General features: G+C 32.6%; 1 protein-coding gene across 1 annotated transcript in view; it reads right to left on the bottom strand.

The window, feature by feature from the left end:
* Positions 1-22,424, bottom strand: part of LOC141499328 (uncharacterized) — a 519,469-nt gene that overhangs the window by 61,383 nt on the left and 435,662 nt on the right. Inside the window, exon 18 of the mRNA XM_074202106.1 lies at positions 14,673-14,832. Coding sequence (XP_074058207.1) covers positions 14,673-14,832 — 160 coding nt within the window. The remainder of the gene's footprint in view (positions 1-14,672; positions 14,833-22,424) is intronic.

Below are 22,424 nucleotides of genomic sequence, written 5' to 3'. Positions count from 1 at the left end.
AGATATGATGACAAGAACATGAATTGGATTAGAGTCAAGGAGTGCTGTGCTAAGTCACCAGCTTCACTTTCTCCTCAAGTCATCTTGGGTCCAATGGCCAGATAAGAATCAGTACAACTGGAAAGGTCCCATGGAAAGCAAAGTAAGTGTTAAATGTCCTACATCACATTTAAAGGCAGGTCCTCTTGACTCCAAGGGCAGTACACTATTAATTATACCACCTAGCTGCCTTTAAATGTGCTTATTATCCTTAATAAATGATTGTTGGAGTCAACAAAAGATGAAGATTTAGGTGGATTTTCCAACCTACATAGTCTTGTGATTCCAATGAATTAGGTATTCTTTAGGATCTCATGAATGGGACTCATAAGGAAAAGTTGGAACTTTGGGGCTAAATTGGGAACAGTAGGAATGAGCTATCTATAGTAGAAAAAGATTTGTTCTATTCTTATTCCCTCATTCCATTTGTCTTTTTTACTATCTTTTTTTTGCAAATTAATTTATTGATTGCCTATCCCTTTTTTAGGATCAAATCTTACTCTGATTTTTGCCCCAACCAGATTTTACATCCTTCAGGCAACTCATTCCAAATATTCTTTGTTTCCTATCTACTTAGGAAATGTATGAATGAAAAAGCACTTGTATTTGATTCATATATGATATGTATTTGATCAATACATTTCTTTGAAACCATCTTTTCTCAACCTTATGTCTTTTTGAAAAAAAATCAGTAACAACCACAACCAAAAAACTGTTAAAGGAAATAAAAATAAAACCTGGAAAATCAGTAATTTTTTAGAATACCTTATATATAATTAGATGAGATAAATTTTCATTTAGCTAAAATACAAATATTCAAGCCCCAGTAGGGGACATGACTATCTGATACTGCAGCAAGAAATTTTAGTGTTTGACTTTCATCCCTCTTTTTAAAGTACATTGTATTTTAAAAAAAATAAAAAGAAAGGACATTGTTTAATGCTTTACATTAAATTTCATTTTCCACTATGTAATTATTAAAAGATAAGTAGTTCCTGCATTATTAATAGGAATAAATAATTAGATGACAATTAAATAACTATCATTAATGAGTTGTTCATTAATATGCTAGTAGTTGGCTCTTTGAAAATGGAAAAGGAATAAGGGTAAGGTAGTATGAAAATTCTGTAAATAAAGAAGAGCTGTATTTTATGTTAATTATAAATAGAACTGAATCTTAAAAACTGCACACTAGAAGGCAGAGGAGACAGAAGGATTCATGGCAAAAGACATTCTAAGTGAGTTACAAACAAAACTCAGACATTAGAAGGTTGAGTTTGTTTACTCTTGGAACAAACCTGATTTCCTGTGTCTGAAGTAAATAGCATATAAAAAAGATGAAAAGGATGCCAAATAGCACTCTAGAAAGAGAATGCTAATGAATTGAGTGTTAATGAATCAAAAACATATGGATTCAGCTTCACTTCAAATAGAAATAATTTCAAAATTAAAAGGGAAAGTACTTAGCAAAAGTTAATAGAACTTTGTCAGTCTTAAAACCCAAACAAGTTTAGACTGGCTTAAGGGAAATAAAATGTCAAATCTATTTTTTTTCATTTTAATTTTCCCATTTTAATTTTACAAAAGATATAAAGTTAGACAACCTTTTAAAATTTCATATGAAATGATTAAAAAATAGTACTCCTGTGATGTAGGGAAAAATAATAAAAAAATTACTAATGACCATGCCATAATAGAACATATCTTTCAATCAATTGGCCCAATTATAAAACACTCACCAAATGTTTAACATTAAAAGTGGCAATTTGCCCCAATTCAGCATTATGTGAGTATTTGGGGTTCCTATATTCAACTGGTGATAACAAATGTCTGCCTGTTCATTTAAATAAGAATTTTGTGTAACCCTATTAAAATACAAAATAGGAGGTGACTAAGTGGCCCAGTGGATAGACCACCTGCCCTGGAGTCAGGAATACCTGAATTCAAATCCAGCCTCAGATACTTAACAATTACTTGGCTGTGTGGTCTTGGGCAAGTCACTTAACCCCATTGCCTTCCAAAAAAAAAGATACAGAATAATCTCACAGTTGAAAACCTTTCCATTGAACTTATACTTGATTCTATAGTATTGAAGAAATTTTCAGTGGAAGAAAAACTTTTAAATTCTGTGTTTTAATTATTATTATTGAGCAAGAGACTGCTTTATTTGAACTTGGGAAAGTTTGGAAGTACTTCCTTCTGAAACCAGGATATATTTTGGTGTATGAAAAGACATGATGTTAACTACAAAGTTGGCTGACTTTTCATTAGGATGTGGCACATAAATTCAAACAATCAATCTCTTTAAATCTTTTTTGAGAATTACTATCTGAAGGTGACAACTACCCTTCATGGTTAGCAAAATAATTCAGATTTTACCAAATATAATTATGTATTGAAATATACTAAATCAATTGACTGACCTTACAAATGTATTTTATAGTCTGAACATAATTCACTTTATAGTATTGAATTTTTTTTTTCCTTGTATGGGCAGTTAGTATATCTTTTGAGAAATTACAATTTTCATTGAAAAGACCATATAGTATTCTGGGACTTGAAGGTCTTCACATAACATTACCCACAGACAGAAACATTTACAGAAACATATCAATAAGAAAAAAATGAAACCCTTTTCTATTTAGGGTTTGCATAGGACATCATTCTTCTGTTTTATGCCTGACAACATTAGTCAGAGAGTAGTAAAACAGAATTATCTTGGTGACTTAATTAATCAAAGAATCTCATATAATCTTAACATGTCTATGACAGACTCATTATCAGAAGCTAATTTGTCCTATTGTCAATTGCTTAAATTTTGGAATTACATATATACATATATGCATATTCACATGCATATTTATCACATCATATATGAGAGATAACAAAGAATACTAGATAGAGTTGGATATAGAGCTAGATGGGTGCACATCCCACCCCTAGCAAATACTGACTAGTGTGGGAGCATGAAAAAACACACAGGATTTTTGCAAGTCTTATTTGTATAATGTGTATAATTTAGTTGTTTTAGGTTCATTTATAGTTAGAATGAAATTAATAAAAATTGCAACTATAGTTGCTCCCTTGTGAAAATCATATTTTGGTCCAAATTTACCACAAAACATTCAGCATTGAGATGAAAGAAAAAAAAATTCAACACCTAAAGAATCGGAAGAGTAGATAGAGCACTGGACTTAAAATCAAGACAATTTCGGGGTGGCTGGGTGGTTCAGTGGATAAAGCACCGACCCTGGAGTCAGAAGTACTTGGGTTCAAATAGCGTCTCAGACACTTAATAATTACCTAGCTGTGTGGCCTTGGGCAAGCCACTTAATCCCATTTGCCTTGAAAAAGCCTAAAAAAAAAATTCAGGACAATTCCTTTTCCCAAGTTCAAATCTTGTCTCAGACACTTAGTGGTTACCCTGGGCAAGTCATTCAACCCTACTTTCCTCAATTTCTTTATCTTTGAAAATGAGCTGGAAAAAGAAATAGCAAACTACTTCAATATCTTTGCCAGGAAAAACCCAGATGAGACCTAAAGAGTTAAACAGAACTGAAAATGACTGAATAAAGAAATAAGCAAAAAGAATATAAATTGTAGACAAAAGTGCAGATAATGCATCTGTAGAGGGAGTTTCTTCCTTTGGGATGCTAAATATAGATCTAGAATAATACAACAGTTTATATTTACATATTTATATATAAATAACATGATATATAATTACATATGAAATAATGTGCAACATATATAATCCACAGGTATGCAAGGATGCAAACACATGTATATGAGTACATGGGAATGGGGTGTATATATATATATATACATACATATATACACATACATGTATATATATATATGTATGTACAAATCTGTTTGCATATGTGTATATATGCATAATATATATTCATTTTTATATCTATATATTTAGGATAGGTGGCACAACAAACTAAGTTCTAGAATTGGAGTCAGAAAGACTCAAGTCCACATTTGGCCTCAGATGCTTACTAGCTATGTGATCCTGTTTAAATTACTTAACAGGTTTCTACAACTGTAAAATGGGGTTAAAAATAGCACCTACCTCCCAGGGTTTTTGAGGAACAAATGAAAATTTATTTGTAAAGCTCTTACCACAATGACTGGTTCATAGTAGGTACTTAAAAAAAATTCTTACTTACTTTGCATCCTTCCTTTTTTCCCCATACACCCACTTAGATATGCATATGCACTACATATAAATCAGGACTATGTGTGAGTGTATATAAGACATACACATTGAAGAGACACTGCAGATGGATAATGAGTTAGACTCAGAATTGAAAGTGAATTAGGAAGAAGTGAATTGGCCAGATTGCAAGTGAAAAAAAAAATGGTGCAGTACTGCTAATGATCCCAAGCTGTTCTTTGGCACAAAAACCCAGCTTTTTAGCAATAATGTCCTTTAAGTGATGTTATATGGTTCTATCTTGGTAATACCACAATTTCTGAAAAATCTGAGTTGCCAAGATATATGGAGTGTTCCATGATAGTTATAAAGTGGTCTCCAAGGATGGCTTGCATGCAAAAAGTAGCCTAAGCAGATGTAAAGGCTTTTTCAGACTGAAGTCACCTGATCCATATGCTTTACTTTAAGTTCTAGGAAGGTTAATGAAGCACCATTGCTCATGGCAGAATAGAAAAAAAAATGTGGAATTGAATCTTTGAGTCATCTATAACTTGAATGGACTAGACTAGATAATCCCTTTCAGTTCTGTGATATTTCAGAATTAACAATTCAGAGGAATATTCGAAGACCATCCAATCCAAACAATCTATGATCAAGATTTCCCATCTACACCTACCTCAAAAGATATAGCTGTTATTCAAAGAATCCTAGTAACAGGGAACACACTCTTTCCAAATATAGGAAGATATTTCCAACTTATCATGTGATTAGCTTGATTGTATATAATTTGGCTGAGTTTCCTGGAATCAGACTTGAGTTTCTTAATAGAAAAATGTATCTTCAGTACCTACCACAGGACTTGGCACATAATAGGCACTCTAAATAAATATTCATCGACTAATTTATGGGCCCATTTCACTTTGGGGTACTTCTATTTGAGTGTAGCAGTTCGTTATTTCCTTTTACGTTAAATTTGCCATTTGGCTATTACAACCATTCCTTTCCCTTTGATCTGCTTTCCAAAGGCAAGTAGAACAAACCTAAACCCTTTTTTGTTGAACAATTATCATGCCTTCTTAGGTCTTCCATTCTTCAAGTTAAATATCCCTAATTCTTTCAGACAATCTACAAGGATAGTTTCCTTAGCAACTTCTTCTGAAAGTTTTCCATTTTAATCTTTTCCAAAATGTGGTGTTGAGGAACAATCACTATACTTCATATGTGGTTTGACCAGGAAGAGAATAGAGAGAATATTATGGTTCTATTGCTAAATCCTATACTGCTCCTGATGGAGTCAAAGGTCAGAAAAAAACTGAGCCATACTTTTCCACAGAGTCCCACAGAGGCAAAGGAAGCTAGAACTTTATCAATATCTCTTGTCAAAATGTCCTCTATCAACTGCTATTGGTGTCTTTGTCTCAGATTACTAAAACTTCTAACTGCTTAAGTCCCACTCTAATTCTGCTCTGTCAACAAGAAATTCCAAGGTTTCTGCCACCTTTAGAATGCCATTGCCACTACCCCCATCAAAGAATGTAATGGCTCTACTCTGTTTCAGAGTTGTGGAGGTTACAATTGCCAGGATTCCAAGTTAGTAGTTCACCATGTTACACCCCATCATGGGAAATCTGAGGACTCAGATATATTCATATGTCTGCTTATTCATACACATTGCACTATATGCACAATCTCACACACACACACACACACACACACACACACATACACACTTCACTGCATTACATCTCTTCTCACACTTAATTTTTTTTAATCTAAACTAAAGAGTTTACATTTATCCCAATTAAATTTTATTTTGTTCAATTTGGTCCAATGATATACCCTGCCAAAATCTTTTTGGTTGCTGATTCTTACTCTAAATATTAACTAACATAATTATAATAGGAACTATTTACTCAAAGGATAATCTTATAACCAATTGTTAGCAAATTAACTTTATAAATGATAATAACAAGAAGCCATAACTTGCATAGGGTTTATATCAAATAGAAATTGTAAATGTGATTTCATATTCCAGTTTTGTACTTTTAATTCAACCCTAAATTGATGTTCTTTTTTTTTCCTGTCTCCTACATTTCTGGATAACACACAGCTACTTACATGAATTGCAACAGTCCAATTTAAAATGGTAGTTTCTTTAAGAAAATAATTACAATGCAAATTAGTCTTCAAAAAATAATAAGGCACATTTCCGAATTAAATGCCTGGGTATGTAGGTTTTGCTTTCTGATATGCTCTAAACCATTATATAAGTTTAACTGTAACCATGCAATCTATGTATCTAGAAATATAATTCTTTTTGTTGCTAATGAAGGTCCTACGGCACAAATTTATTAAAGGTATACGTTTGCATGGGATAATAATTGGGTCGATAATATTAAATTCATAGGCTCATTATTTAATTGCAAGGGCAGATTATGAATACAGCTTCTAAAATGTATTTTAATGAAAAACACTACATCCTGACCTAATCATATCAACCTTATGCTATCTAATTAAGGATGCAAAAAATCATTAGAGTTGCAAAATATTAGTTCCAGCTCCATCAGGCTTTGAGCTGCCCCTTCATGAATATATTTTTTTAACTCTATGATAAATAGTTAATGAGGTAAAAATGACAAAATTTGCATGTAGGCAAATTAGTTTAATAGAGCGATGTCTTTTCTGACTAGTGAAAGTGACCTTTTTCCTATCAAAAGAATGGTTAAAATGCTCTGAAATTATAGCCTGACTGTCTCTGCACAAATGATAAATTGTATGTATGAACAATATAAAAATTATAAAATGCAATAACCCTAAATTCTCATCATACTGCAAATGTGTTCTGTGCTGCTGCATTTATCAATTTAATAAAAGGAAATTAAGCATATTATAAAGTATCCATTTATGGGGCAATTTTTAATCCGAGAATAAAAATGAGAAGCACGTGATTAAAAACCAGACTGACTGCAAGAGCCTAGATCAATTTTTAAAAGCATATGGTTTTATAGAATACTTACCTGAACTACTTTCATTTAAAAATGGCAATTCAGAATTTGGTATTTTATATTTTAGACAATTACCCACAATTAATCTGGCATTATATTCTAAAAAGAGCATTTAAAAAATTAACAATGATGCATTCTTCATCAAAGATCAAAACTTTTCCCTCCTGCCTGAAATATATTGATTGTGCAAACATAAGTGAAAATCAAAAGATCAGCCTTACAAGGAAGGGAACTATTATATAAATAAATCAATAATGAGATATGAAAAGAAAAGAAAAGAATTGTAATCATTCAGACATTACTTATATTTTTAATTATTAAGATAACAAAATAATTTGCATAAACTCTACTAATGACTGAGGTAATTAATACAAGACAAAGTTAAGAAGAGAATTAATGACACCCTATTACTTTTTTCATATTCGTCACCATCTAAAGAATAATTCAAATCAAAATATTCTATTTTGAGCCTTGGGTTAACCTTAATTGCCTGTCAATTTCAATCAAATTCCCCCAAATTAAAAATATTTATTCAGGTTGTTGGGGATACACTAACTTTGGTCTTCATATTCCTTACTTCACCCCATTTCAGATGGAGAGGAATGTATACTATTCATAAAGTATTTAATAGCCGCACATGATTTCCAAGTCCAATGCTTAACCTTCAGTGGCATCTATTCTTTTTTTCATAAACAATCTTTCTAATTTCCTTTGATTATATCCAACAGATAGTATTCTTGAAACTGTAAAGCTTTAACTATGGAAGGACAATTGTTCTTTTCTTTATTAAATTAAATGATTCAATTTTCTCTTTTATTTACAAATACTCCTAATGTTTTGATTTTCATTTCTGAATTTCAAATAATATTAACATAGAAGGGCTCTTCAGGTTATTTAGCTTCTACTTATGATATGAAAGTAAAAGATAAGACTTCTGTCACAATTTCTTCTCACCTTACCTTACCTGAAAGGGGAATACTCTATTCCATTTGATATTTTTTCCTCTATTATTTATTCAGTTTGTTTTATGATTTCCTTAAAGAATAAAAGATAAATCTCACAGAATGGTTCTGAAGAATGAAGATACTATAAAAAGTGCTTTGCAACTGTATCTAAAGAAATGTTAACTATTCAAAGCAGGAGTACAAATAGAATGATCTTTTTATTAGGTTTATAGGTGCACAGACAGAGGGCTGGAAGAGATCCTAATGACTTTCTAATTTAGCTACAACTGAGATAAATTAGGCCCAAGAAGGTTAAATGATATGCCCCAAATCACAAAGTTAGTAAGCTTCAAAAGCAAGATTTCTCTGTCTCCTATGACAATGACCTTTGAACTGGTCCATAAACTGTCAAAGGGCTAGACCTGTCTTTTTAAAGTAAATTATTCAATAGGCAATAATTATTATCTATATTATATTAGTTTGATATGTATACACATATTAAAATAATGAATTTATATGTTAAATAAGTTAATTTTAATACTTTTTATGAAGTATGAGAAGGAAGAGAAGAAAAAGAAAATGGCTGGATTCATGTGATATAGACAAAATTGATACAGACTCATAAAATTGCATTAATCAGATTTAGTCGAGACTTTATAGTTACATAATCTTCCCAACCCCAGGAAGATACAAAAAACACAGCAAGGAAGCTGTAAATACTCAAATCACATGCCAAAATGGTGAGACTTAAAAGGGAACTTAGAATTATTTTTCTCAAACTCCCTTCTAGGATAAAGAAACTGGTACCTAGAGCAAGGACTTAATCAGCGTGGATAGGAACTCATAATTGCTTAATATCATAGAATCACAAATTTTACCTATCCCAAACCTATGTAAAACATGAATTCTCTCTAAATTCTAAAGTATCTTTGACAAGAAATTGTCCTTGAAAACTTCCAGTGATAAATCATCAGATCACTACTGTGTGAGGTTGCCCCTTATATGTTCCATTAGCTTTGTTATTGAGTCAAAAATATACTATTTCAAAACATGGAACTGATTGAAGGGTGGAAGAGACTTCAGAGACTAGCTAGTTCCACTCATTTTATTGTTGAAGAAATTAAGGTTAAGGAGATTAAGAGACTTAATATTTGTGTAATCAAGAATAAGTCATAGCCTTTCAAACTTAGGTTCTTCAACTCTGAAATAGGACTATAATAGCACCTATATGTCAGGGTTGTTTTGAATGTCAAATGAGATAATATCTAGAGCTTTGTACACCTTAAAGTACTATATAAATGGTAATTATTATTCAGTGACTTGTTCAGAGTCATAAAAATAATATTCACCTAAGGTAGGATTTAATCAAAGACTCTCTGACACTGTATTACATTTCCCCCCTCTATAACATTGTTCCTATTTCTATTCTTTTGGAGCAAGATAGCAAGTCTTGATTGCTCTTGTACTTGACAATCCTTCAGGTAGATAAAAGCAACTATTGTGTCACACCCTAAGTCTTTTTGGCAGACTAACAATCCTAATCCCCTCAAGTGTTTTTCCTATGGCCTGTCTCATCATTCTCAGGAACCCTAGCCATCCAGATCAATAGCTCCTGGAGTTTAATCAATGAATCTTCTAAAAGTATGTCATTCAGAAATCAGCAGAATAAAATGGATATAGACTGAAGAAGGCAGTATGAGGGAGCATCATATTTTCTTATTCTAAACTCTTTTTAACCCCTTTACTTCTAATGTTATTGTCTCATCTCACAGTCCAATAAGAGAAACAGGTTGGGAGTTTTTTTTGGTTTGTTCTACTCAAATTGCGTCTTTTGTTGAGTCTTCTCATGACAAATTCTCATAACATTTGTTATGTGTAAATGTTTGTTGATTAATTATATTCTAGATCAGTCATGTCAAACTGCCGCCTACATGGCTATGAAATTCAGGAGTATAGCCAAAAACAGATTAAAATGTAATTTGGAAAAGATTAACAAAGCAAATAAAAATAACAATAAAACACAAAAAAATGTTAAATTGTGATTTTCTAGGTCAATATGTGATTTTTCTATTGACGTTTGACACTATTGCCTAAATACATCATCTTCATCTTTTACTTTTTCTTTTAACTTTTCAGAATTATTACTTATTTATTTTAAGATTCTTTTTAAATTCTCTCCTTCTATCCTCCCTATCCCATTCCTCCTGAGAAAACAAACAATATAATACTAATTATACATGTGAAATACATGTGCATGATATAGTACCATATTAATTTTATTGGAAAAAAACAAGATGAGTAAATTGTGCTTTAATTTGCACAGCTTTCTCTCTGTGTGTTATGTAAATAGCATTTTAGTCATAATGAATTCTTTGGAACTGTCTCTTGGAGTGTTGTATTGATCTGAGTAATTATGTCTTTTACAATTCATGTCATTACAACATCACTGTTACCATGCACATTGATCTCCTGGTTCTTCTCACTTCACTTTGCATCTATTAATACAGTTCTTGACATACTTTTTTAAAGTGATTCTTCGTATTTCTTATAACACAATAGTAATCCAACACACCTATATGCCACAACTTATATAGTCATTTGCCAAATGATGAACATCCTCTAAATTTCCAGTTCTTTACCACCATAAAAGGATTTCCTATAAATATTTATTTGTCTATATAGGTCCTTTGCATTTTTTTTCCTTTTAAAACTTTTGGAAATGCAGACGATTGTGCACTCAATGCAGTCTTTGAAGCTGAAATGCAATAAAATATGGATCAATTCTCTGCTATCTGTGCTAATTTTGGGTCTAATAAATAGCACCAATAATATTCAGGTGTTCTGTCATCCAGCACCACACCATCCATATATGGAACCATTGGTTACAGCAAATGGAGAAGTTTTGAGTACTGTGGACAACTTCATTCCAAGGAGGTACACATTGAGAATGAGGCTGACTCTCTTTGCCAGAGCCAGCTCAATATTTGGGAGGTTCCAAAAGAAAGTATGGGAAAAAAGAGGTATTAGTCTAACTACCAAACTGAAGATCTACAGAGTCTCTGGGCTGACCTCATTGCTGTATACCTGTGAAACCTAGACACTCTACAAGAATAATGTCAAGAGACTCAATCACTTCCATTTAAATTGTCTTAGGAAGATTCTGAAGATCACCTGACAGAAGATACCAAACACAGGGATCCTTTCATGAGTTAAACCACCTAGCATTCCAACATTACCACAAGTGTGTAACTATAACGGGTTGGACAAGTTAGAATGCCAGATGTACACTTGTCCAAAAAACTATTCTATGGAGAACATACACAGCGCAAGTGCTCACAAGGGGTGTCAGAAAAAGTGATACTGAGATACTCTGAAGGTCTCATTGAAGAGCTTTAGAATTGACTCTGTACAGCTTGGGAGACATTGGCACAGGACTGCCCAGCATGGTATGCCCTCATCAGTGAGGATGCTGCACTCTATGAGGAAGGAGAATTGAAGCAGCTCAAATTTAGAGGACCATTCCAAGTGTACACATGGACTATTTGTGACCAACCTGTAGTAGAGCATTCTGAGCTTGTATTGGTCTGATCAGCCACAACTGGAAACACTGTAATTTGTCTCAATCATAGTGATGTCATTTTGGTCTTTTTGATAATGAAGGACAAGAACCAACCAACCAACTTCAGTTGAAACATAATAGATTCTAATTCAGTCCCTCATTTTAAAACTGTGTGTCTCTGTTTCAATTGTGTTTCTTGCATGCAGAATTTTGTTGGATTTTGACATCTAATGCATTTTCCTATCTGCCTTGATTTTATGGGTTAGTTCTTCTCATTCACATTCACAATCATTATTACTAACTGCATTTCCCTCCATCAAATTTTTTTCTGCTTATTCTTTTTCCTTTCTCTTTTTTGTCCTATTTCTCCTCAAAAGCCTAGTTTACTTCTGACCAGTTCTTCCCTTAATCCTCCTTCCATTTTATACTTTTATCATGCTCCTCCTTATATCTTTTATTGTGTGTATATATATATATATATGTATATAGTGTGTGTTTATATGTGTTTATAAAGCTAACTACTCTATAGTTTTATATATATATATATACATATACATATATATATATATATGTATATGTATATACATATATATATATATTCCTTCTTTAAACTACTTCCAGTGAGAGTAAGGTTCAAGAATTGCTAGTTATTCTTGTCCTGTCATTTTCCTTTCCAATATAAAATCTCTTCTTTGCCTATCTCTTTTTTTGTGAGAAAAACCCCTGATTCTATTTCCCTCTTCCACCTTCTCCATGCATTCCTCTGCAAGAATTGGACTTTAGTTAAAGACAAATTTGTTATTGATATCATTCTCTCTTCCAGAATCATTGAAGTCCAATTGTAAGTCAAAAGTCATAATGACTGATGATGACCCAGAATATGCATCATATTATCTTGGCATTTTTTATATCTAACCAAGTTCTAAGCACTGCATGGTGCCTGCTTCATGTCTATTGGAACAAATTGTTTTCATTCACTAGGGAAAGTCTTCACTTGATTAAGATAAACATTTCTCTAACTCACCAATAGTTTGAGGATAGTTTTTTGCCCTCAATCTGAATTTGTCTACTGAGATAGTGCTACCAAGATGTGGTTACTGCATATGCTATAGGTTCTTGGAACCATATATAATAATTGAGTGAAAAATGGATACCAAAGGTAAATTAGTACCTCTGCAAAGGGCTCAGCAAATCTCTACTCCAAAGATACTAATCCTCCTTGAACATACCCTGCATCCCATACATCCCAGATTCCATCTAACTACCTAATAACAATAAAGTTCTTAGATTTTACATGTATCTTCTATTCAAATAGTAATGAATGCAGTTTAATTTTAACAATCTCATTAATATTATTTCATATTTACATTTTTATGCTTCTCCTGAATCTTCTATTTGAATGTCAAAATTTCTATTTTCCTTTTCATCAAGAATGCTTGAAAATCCTCCATTTCCTTAAATATCCATTTCCCCCCGAAGGATTTTACTAAGTTGTGTAAACCTAGCTCCTTTGTCTTCTAGAATATAATATTCCAAATCCTCTGCTACTATAATGTGGATACTGATAAATCTTATGTGATTCTTACTATGTCTCAGTGGTATTTGAATTGTTTCCTTCTGGCTACTTATAATATTTTTTCTTTGACTTAATAGCTCTAGAATTTGATTATATTATTTCATTTGGGGATCATTTCTAGGAGATGATTGATGGATTCTTTCAATTTATATTTTATTCTATGAATCTAAGATATCTGAGAAGTTTTCCTTTAGGACATTTTTAAACATGAGGTCTAGAACCTTTTCAGGTCATGGTTTTCAGATAGTCTAATAATTCTTAAATTATCTCTGAATCTATTTTTCAAATCAGTTGTTTTTCCAATGAGATATTTCATATTTTCTTCTATTTATTTTCACTTTTTACTTTCTTTTATGGTTCCTTTAAATCTCATGGCATTATTAACTCCCATTTGCTCAATTCCAATTTTAAGGAATTATTTTCTTCAGTAATATCTTGTACCTCTTTTTCCATTTGGACACCTCTGCTTTTTAAGTAATACTTTTCTTCAGTAAATTGGTATGCCTCCTTTTCCATTTGGTTTATTCTACTTTTAAATCAGTTCTTTTCTTCAATGACATTTTGTACATCTTTCACCAATAGGTGAATTCTGTTTTTTAAGACATCATTTTTTGGTATTTTGGTACTTCTTTTTACCAGACTTTTAATTACTATTTTTGTAATCTTCTTTTATCACTCATTTCTTTTCCTATGTCCTCCTCTTGTATTCTTATTTCTTCTTTTTTTGTGTCTTTTAATAATCCTTGTTGGGTTTAGGTCCAACCAAACATTGTTAATTGTCTTTGTTTATAGGTATTTTCTTTGTTTGTAGCTATTGCTTTCTTGTTTAAAATTTGTCTTGATCTTGTAATAACAATAGCTATATGATCTGGGTTTTTTAAAATTGATTACTTTCCCAATCTATTTCTTCACTGTGAATTTCATGTTAATACTTTGGTATGGGAATCACTGTGCCAAGTTTTTCTTATTGCAATTTTCAGAGCTAGTTCTTAACCATCTGCAATTTAGGGGTTTTATAAGATGATGTTGTAAGAAAAGAGTTGTGATCATTGACCTCCTGGTATACACTCTGTTCTGTGCTTTGGAAAGATCTTTGGTTCTTCACAGTTGTAAGTACCACTGATCCTTTTGTCTTTAGAACTGGAAACCACATTCCCTATTCTCCTGCAGCCATGAAAACCAGCACTACTCTTGGTCCTAGAATATGTTTAGTACCTTTGTTTCATTTTGATTAACCAAAAGTACTCCTAGCATCCCTAGAACTGCAACCCAGAAGGGAAGACAAGTCCAGGTTTGTTGACTTCCTTTTATGCAAACAATTTTGAAAGCATATTAATAATACCTTTTTAATAAAAGAAAAAGTGTAAGTGTTAAAGTTACTTACCTTTCTTCTTTCTCCATTGATTCCTCTCCATTGCTTAGCCTTTTTTACTATGTAGCTTAGTTCCTGGTTTGACATTTCCAGGTCATATGGAATAAAGAACATGCCTTCATCACCATGAATACGCTGATATGTATCTAGTATCCAAGAATCATTTTGCAGCCTGAAAACATAATTATTTTCTATATTTACTATTTTACAAGTTTTGCTCTTATTTTTAGTATCAAACTATTGGAAATTTTTTTCCTTTTTATATTGCATTTTAGGGGATAGCACTATACAATCTCTAAAATTCAATTCAATTCAACAAATTTATGTCACACACCTACTATGGTAGTGGGAATATAAAAACCTGAAAGCAGTCCCTTCCCTTATCACATGAACATTCCACAGAATCTCATTTAGTCCAAAATCTTTATATTAGTGGATAGTAACAAGCCATGGTTATTATGTAATATTCCCTTCATGAACCTACAATTTATAATCATGAAACTATAAGCAGAAGCTTCTAAAGAATATAGGATATGAATTCCAGAATACATGACAAAGATTAAAGGTTCCACATTTTCTCTTTTATCCCCCCAAATTTCCTCAAGGGTAGAATTATGCACAAGAGATAATACAATTACAGCTTTCTCCACAGGTAAAGGTACCAAGAAACTTAATAAGGGAATAGCTACAATCTTTTAACAGTTATAAACACTAATCCTTAATTCATTCACTTAGGACTGATATCCCAGTCATCATGTTCTGAAAGGTTACATGACAAAATCCATTACCTTGTCTTGTGCCGTTCAATTAAGAAATTTCCTCTTTTGATTTTTTTAATTTTTCCTAGCACACAGTGCCTTGCTTTTCACCATACCATTCTATGGCAACTAGTATCAAACAAAACTCTACCTAGCTGCTTAGAGAGGAAGATTATATAGGAAATTAGGAGAGTATGTGCTTAAGCACTCATCCAATAAACTATAGAAACCTCTGGAGTAGATTACCACCATTCACCTCTATTAGGCTGTGCCAAAACAGTAGTAAAACAGAATAAGATTCATTTGTGACCAACTTGTCCCTCTAGAAAATTTATGGCACTGGGATAGAAACAAATGAAAAGTTAATTCACCAATATGGGAGAAAGCCAATTATGTACACAAATATGGGGGGGGAGACTTTTAACAAATTACAATATTAATTTTTGCTATCCAAAATTCCAATGCAATGGAAAACTGGTAGAATATTTTCCAATAAATAATAAAATGAAGCAAGAATTCTCTTTCTTTCAATAATTATTTGATGTAGTTAATGAAATGTTACCAATATCTATAATATAATGGAAAAGGTTAAAGCTATAAAGATGGGTAATTAAGAAGGATCAAGAATGTATTGTGGGGGGGAAACTAGATGGTGCAGTGGATAGAGCACTAGCCCTGGAATCAGGAGGACCCGAGTTCAGATCATCCTCAGACACTTAATAATTACCTAGCTGTTTGACCTTGGGCAAGTCACTTAACCTGATTGACTAGTAAAAACTGTAAAATTAAAAAGAATGTGTTGAGGGGCTATGATATGCCAGACACTGTTTTTAGAACTTTACAAATGTATCATTTAAAGAGAAGTTAAAACTATCCCTCAATTGCTGATAAATGAACAATATTTGAAAAAATCCTAGATATCAGGAGGTTTGACAAAATATAGATTAGATACACAACTTACAAAAGTGAAGGAGAAATATTCTTAAGCTTGATAAGCCTAAAGATCTCAGATATTGAAGTAGAAATTTTCTTTTGATTAAAAACCTCTGAGAAAAACTGCAAAGCAATGTGACAGAAAGTAGGTATAGATCAACTATCAGCTTCTCACACCTTTTATAAACTCCAAATGGGCATAAGTTTTATACATAAGAGATATTACAATAAATTAATTTGAAGATCAAGGAAGAAATCAGATTCCAGATCTCTGGATGGGTAAAGAGTTTATGACCAAACAAGGGATAAGATAGATCACAGGAGGTAAATGAGAAGTTTTGCTTAGAATAAAATGTAAAAAAGATATTGAACAAGCAAAACAAATACCAATATAAATAGAAAAAAGAAAACAAAATGAAATTGTTAGATAGATATGTAAATGTGGGAAAATTTTTGAAAAAGTTTCTTTGATAAAGATCTCATTTTCCAGATGTATAAAGAATGAAATCAAATTCATAAGAATAAGCACTATTCCTCAATCGATAGTCAAAAGACTCAGACACTTTTCTGAGTAAGATTTCAAAATTGTTATCTGTCCTATTAAGAATGATTAAAATCAATAATAATTACAAAAATATACAAAAAAACAATTTTGATGTTCTAGTGACACTCATTAGATTGGCAAATTCGAGTAAAAGGGAAAATTAGAAATGCTAAAAGATTTGTGTGAAATAACCTATGAGCTTATGGAGGCATTCTGGAAATCAATTTTCAACTAAAAATTACTACATTATGCATGCCATCTGACTAAGTCATATCACTATGAGGACTATACCTCATAGAGATAAAAGAAAGAGAAAAAGAATTCTCATGCAAATATGTATAAGCTTGAGCTTTTTTGTGTTTAAAAAAAGTCAAAAGATTTAAATAGACCATTCAATGGCCAGAAGTCATAGAAGAACTATAAAACTATCATTAGAGCCCCATTGTAATACTTTGAGAATTGAGTAACACAAGAGCTGGCACCTTCACTGGAGGAGAATGGAACAGTAGGTAGAAACAAAGAATAGTTGAATAAAGCAACAAACAAATGAAAAGAGCAAATTCAACCCCTACTAAAAACATAAAGGAAAATAGCAGTAATGAGAAAAGATTTGTGGTCAAAATAGCAATGAAGCAAAAGACAGTGACATGATAGAATGTGCCTTAACTTCTCCTAGGAAAGTAGCAGAGTATACTAGAAAGAAGGATGGACTTAGAGTCAGAAGAACTGGGTTGAATTCCTTCCTTTGGCTTTTATTTCTAATGCATCTCTGGGCAAATGATTTAACATCACAAAGCTTCAGTTATCTCATCCACAAAAAGAGAAGGTAAGGTCCTGTCCACATTTGAAATGTTCCTTTCCTCTGAAGGTCCTTTTAGGAGTACTCACAAGAAATGTGCAAGCTGGAAAGAAGAAGCCTGACTCATTGTATAGCAACTTTCCAGGTTTTATGTGGACTCATATGTGAGTCCTATACTGGACATTTCCTTCATAAATGAAACAATTCTGCTTCTCATCATTGTAATCCTGGTAAGATCCTTACGGGAAGAGCTCATTATTAACAACGGGATAGTGCTGAATACAAAAATACTCAAGTTCCTATTTGGTAGGGGAAATAAAGTAGAGAGGAAAAACATCTTCAAAATGTACCTGGGCCCTTGGCATCAGGAGAGAGACTCTGAAAGAAGGATGACATTTATTTTGTTTGTTTATTTAGATATTACATGGAGTGAGGAAAAAAATAATGAGTACATTGCCTAGTTAAATAGATGGACGAAGATGAGCCATATGGCTTAGCTGTATCCTGATATGTTACTACTATACTTAACTGTGCTTTAAATTCCAGGTCAACCATCTAAATGATTTACTAGTTGTTTTGTTAAACAAGAACTAGTCTTTACCATCTTCTTAAGCTCATTTAATGTAACATTCATCTTTTTTCTTTTCTTTTAATGGTGGTAAATTTTAATGTAGTTAAATTACTGTCAACTCAATGCCATAAACGTTTTCTATATGAAGGTTTTAAGAGCAGGATTATCAACAATATAATTAACTTTGAATTAATTAGGAATCACAAAGCCTGTTTCTGCTGGCTTCTGTTTCTTTTGCCCAGGAAAAAAAAATCCTGCTTCTTTACATTGCCTTCATTCTGCATGTGAAAAATAATTATGTCAACATTCAAGCATGGATCTACAGCATAGCAAGCAAATGTTTGGCAGGGGATAAACTGGCACAGAGGGAATGTGGGAAGCATCATCTGGATAAATAAACAACTTCCACTTTTCTCACCTTATTTCTAGTTTGGTTTTTATCTGCTATCTTGAGGGGAATTTTATAAGTAAAATTTTATAATTGGTGGGAGTCAGGCTCCCACCCATACTTATTTCTAGTCCTTTAGCATAACCAGATCTTGCAAAGTGTCAGAAAATGGCCTTTGCCTCTGTCTCTAATATACAAAACTTTATGTACCTTTGACAATTACTAATGCTCTTAATAATCAAACAGTGTATTTCAAGTTTCCCAAAAGGAATTAGTTTTCTCTACATACTCTACATACATCTCAATTTATCTACCATGGCTACCTATACTTCACAAATTAATATGAAAGTTGTCATTTCACTTCATCTTCTGCATAAAGCAATACTTATATCTTAGGACAATTTTTATAAAAATGCCCCATATTAAACTCCTTCACAATTAAGGAATTATTGACAAAAAAAGAGGAGAAAGTGAAATTAGAACTCTTTTTTACTTAGGTACAGTATTATATTCATTTACTAAATAAACCACCAAACTTTAAATTTTCAAATCAAATCATTTTTATGGAATGGATTTCATTGATCATCTAGTTTAAATGCACAGCATTTCACTATGTATTTGAATGCCAGAGAAGAAAATAAACATCGTTTCATATGTAAAACTTTTCCAATGTTATGAAATTATAGCTACAAAAAGCTCCAAAATGTAATTAAAAGAGAGCAATTTCATTCCACCTGTCCTTATGGCCTCAGGCATTATTGTTTAGAAATAGGTCACACATTAAGTCACAGGTTCTGATGATGGCCAATGAAATCAAGTAATTTATAAAGTCTTCGGCCCTGTGTCCTACATTTGTACCAATTCATTGCATCGTGAGTGGCAGAAGCTATTATGTTTGGTTCATATCTGAATGTGGGTCACTTATAGAAACCAGCCTGGGTGGTTTCTTTTAAAGCTAAAAAGGACAAGTGTGAACATTTAGTTATTATAGCTTTTAGGATTTGGGGGATGCGCTATACAGTTTAAAAGAGACTGTTGATTGCTTTGTTCAGTCTCCTAGTAAATAATGCCCCAGACTGGAGGAATAATGGAAAGCTTGTTGAGTTTGGAGTCAGAGGATATAAATTTGAATTCCAACTCTCTCCTATTTACTCCTTCTGTTATCCTGGATAAATCAACTCACTCCTGTGAAGGAAAGTGGGTACACTAGATCTCTAAAATCTCTTTGAGCTCTAATATTCTATGAGACAATGGAAGTCTGAGTTTGTCCATGGTAGGAGACAATAGGACTATCATTTCATCTGTCAAAAATATACTGGGATGACAAATATCTTTCAAGTCAGAATGCATAAAATTTGTCACTAAATAGGTGAGCATGTGCTTGCTGAAAGGACTGTTTACTTACTAAACCTGAAATATTGACATATTTGGAGAGGTATTTGCATGATCTGCAATAGGAATATATATTGATGCTGTTGATGTTTGCAGAGTCCCCTTTGCCTGCCTCTGAAGTTTTCTGAAACATTTGAATACCAAAGTCTATATATTATGAATAGTAATACAGATGCCCCATCTTTAAATAATTCAAAACTGATGACTGAATATAAACCACACCATCTCTGCACACCATATCTATACATACTGAATCTAGATTGTATAAATCATTCTCTTAGAGTCATATCTTAACTTTTCCTGGTCTTCCCAACAACTAAAGAAGCAATAATAAAGTAAGAGGAAAAAAACAGGGAATAAATGAGATAGGAAAAAGGTATGGTATAACATTCCTATTTGACTGTGAAAAGGGGAGGAAGGGAGAGAGGAAAAAAGAAGGAAGGAGGAGGAGGCAAAGATAGGCAAACAAACAGAACCAAAGAAGGTGAGAATTTTTGAGGTAGGACTTTCCCCACAAACACACACATACCCTTGTGAGAACACAAGTGTGCCAGTGCACACATATGCATAACCCTCCTCAACACATACACACACACACACACAAACACATACATACAACAGACATGTTCTTACTGGAAGAGGCTATACTTACACTTTTAGACACTTGCTTAAAATTTGGTGCTGAAGGCAGTGAATGTCTAAGGTCTTCAGCCTTTTAAATTTTCTCTATCAGCTTTACCTTATAATTTTCCTAGAATAGAAGCACTAGATTGCCAAATATTAAAAGCAGTTTCTTTGCCACAACTCTATTTGAATCTTTTTTCCATTTGAGGAAGTACAACTCAGATATTATTTGTCCAAAGGAGAGAAATATGATAAGAACAAGGAATAAAAATGATTTTATGACCATAAAAAAGAAGAAAATTGACCCATGGGATCTCAGATCTCTTTACTTTCTTCTAGCAAACAAAGAGTTTAAAAAGTAGAATATCATAATACTTTCTGCAAGAAACTGGTTGAGGGAAATAGCTTCAGAGTCATTTACTTGCCAAAGAGAAGCTTCATAGTCTTTGACTGAAAGAGCTGACTGAAGAGCTTCTAGTTCTTCCATACAGGAGAGAGGTTTGTTTACTACAGCATTCTTATTGGGTGCTACATGAAACATTAGGTGATCCAATAGATATTCTGAAGACAGACTGAAGTGCAGAAAATGACCAGCATAAAGGAAAAGCAGCAAGATGTACTGTAAGTATCAACAGAAACCTCATGGATGGCAGAAACCAACAGAGAGCACATTCCATTATTCCTCCAGTTTGGGGCATAATTTATTAGGAGATTGAACAAAGCAATCAACTGTCTCCCATATACACCCATTATCCATTCTTTTAATTTCACTGATTTTAATTGCTACTAACCCATTTCAAGAAATAGTGGGGCCAATCTATTCTTTTTTATTCTCTCTCCTTCATAGTACAGATCAATGAGAAAGAAATGAGGAATACAGGCCCCTGAGAAAGGAGTAAGTCCTATCAGCAGAAAAATAATATGCTATTTAGTATTATAAAATGATCCATAAAAAGTGAGAAGTAAAATGTAACATCTTGAATGACTGTTTTGCAGTGGACTCTTATTTGTTTTCTTTTATTATGGTGGGGTGCATTTATGTAGGATTGGTCCTTTCAGAATTGCTTTCATAATCTCACATTCCTCTAAATACTAAATATCATGAAAAGGGAGTACATGGTATCTTCACTATAACAAATAAATGGCTCAGAGAGAGATGAATAGGTGTAATTAATTAATTTTATTTTCTGAAAATAGATTATAGAATGTACTATAAATGGAAAGAGAATTTAAAAAAAGGCAAATGACCCCAACATTTGTTGGGAAGGATTACTGTCAATTAAAATCAATGAAATTAAAAGAATGAATGACATGTGGATGCTTCTAATTGCAATTTCTACTAAAAATTAGGAAATAGGTGGTGCAATGGATGGAGCACCAGCCCTGGAGTCAGTAGTACCTGAGTTCAAATCCAGCCTCAGACAAAAATTACCTAGCTCTATGGCCTTGAACAAGCCACTTAACCCCATTACCATTCAAAAGGAACTAAAAAAAAAACACTAGGAAAAGCAGCAGGAATTTAAGTTTTTATAGGAATTGCAATTAAAATGTCCAAATTTTGGGGGGGGAATTCTTATCCCATTTATGACTTGCTCTTATTATATGACTTGTTATATTTAAACATATGGTAAACAAATTGCTTTGTCAAATTTCTACTACTGTAAAAGAGTTACGTAGGTAGGAAAAACATATCAAATTTTGTGACCATTACCAAAGAATGGATTTTAGAAGGGAACAGTTTTCATCCCTTCCTTT

Source organism: Macrotis lagotis, chromosome X, assembly GCF_037893015.1.
Source record: "Macrotis lagotis isolate mMagLag1 chromosome X, bilby.v1.9.chrom.fasta, whole genome shotgun sequence".
In the NCBI taxonomy this organism is placed as follows: Eukaryota; Metazoa; Chordata; class Mammalia; order Peramelemorphia; family Peramelidae; genus Macrotis; species Macrotis lagotis.
This window is presented reverse-complemented; position numbering and strand designations above follow the sequence as displayed.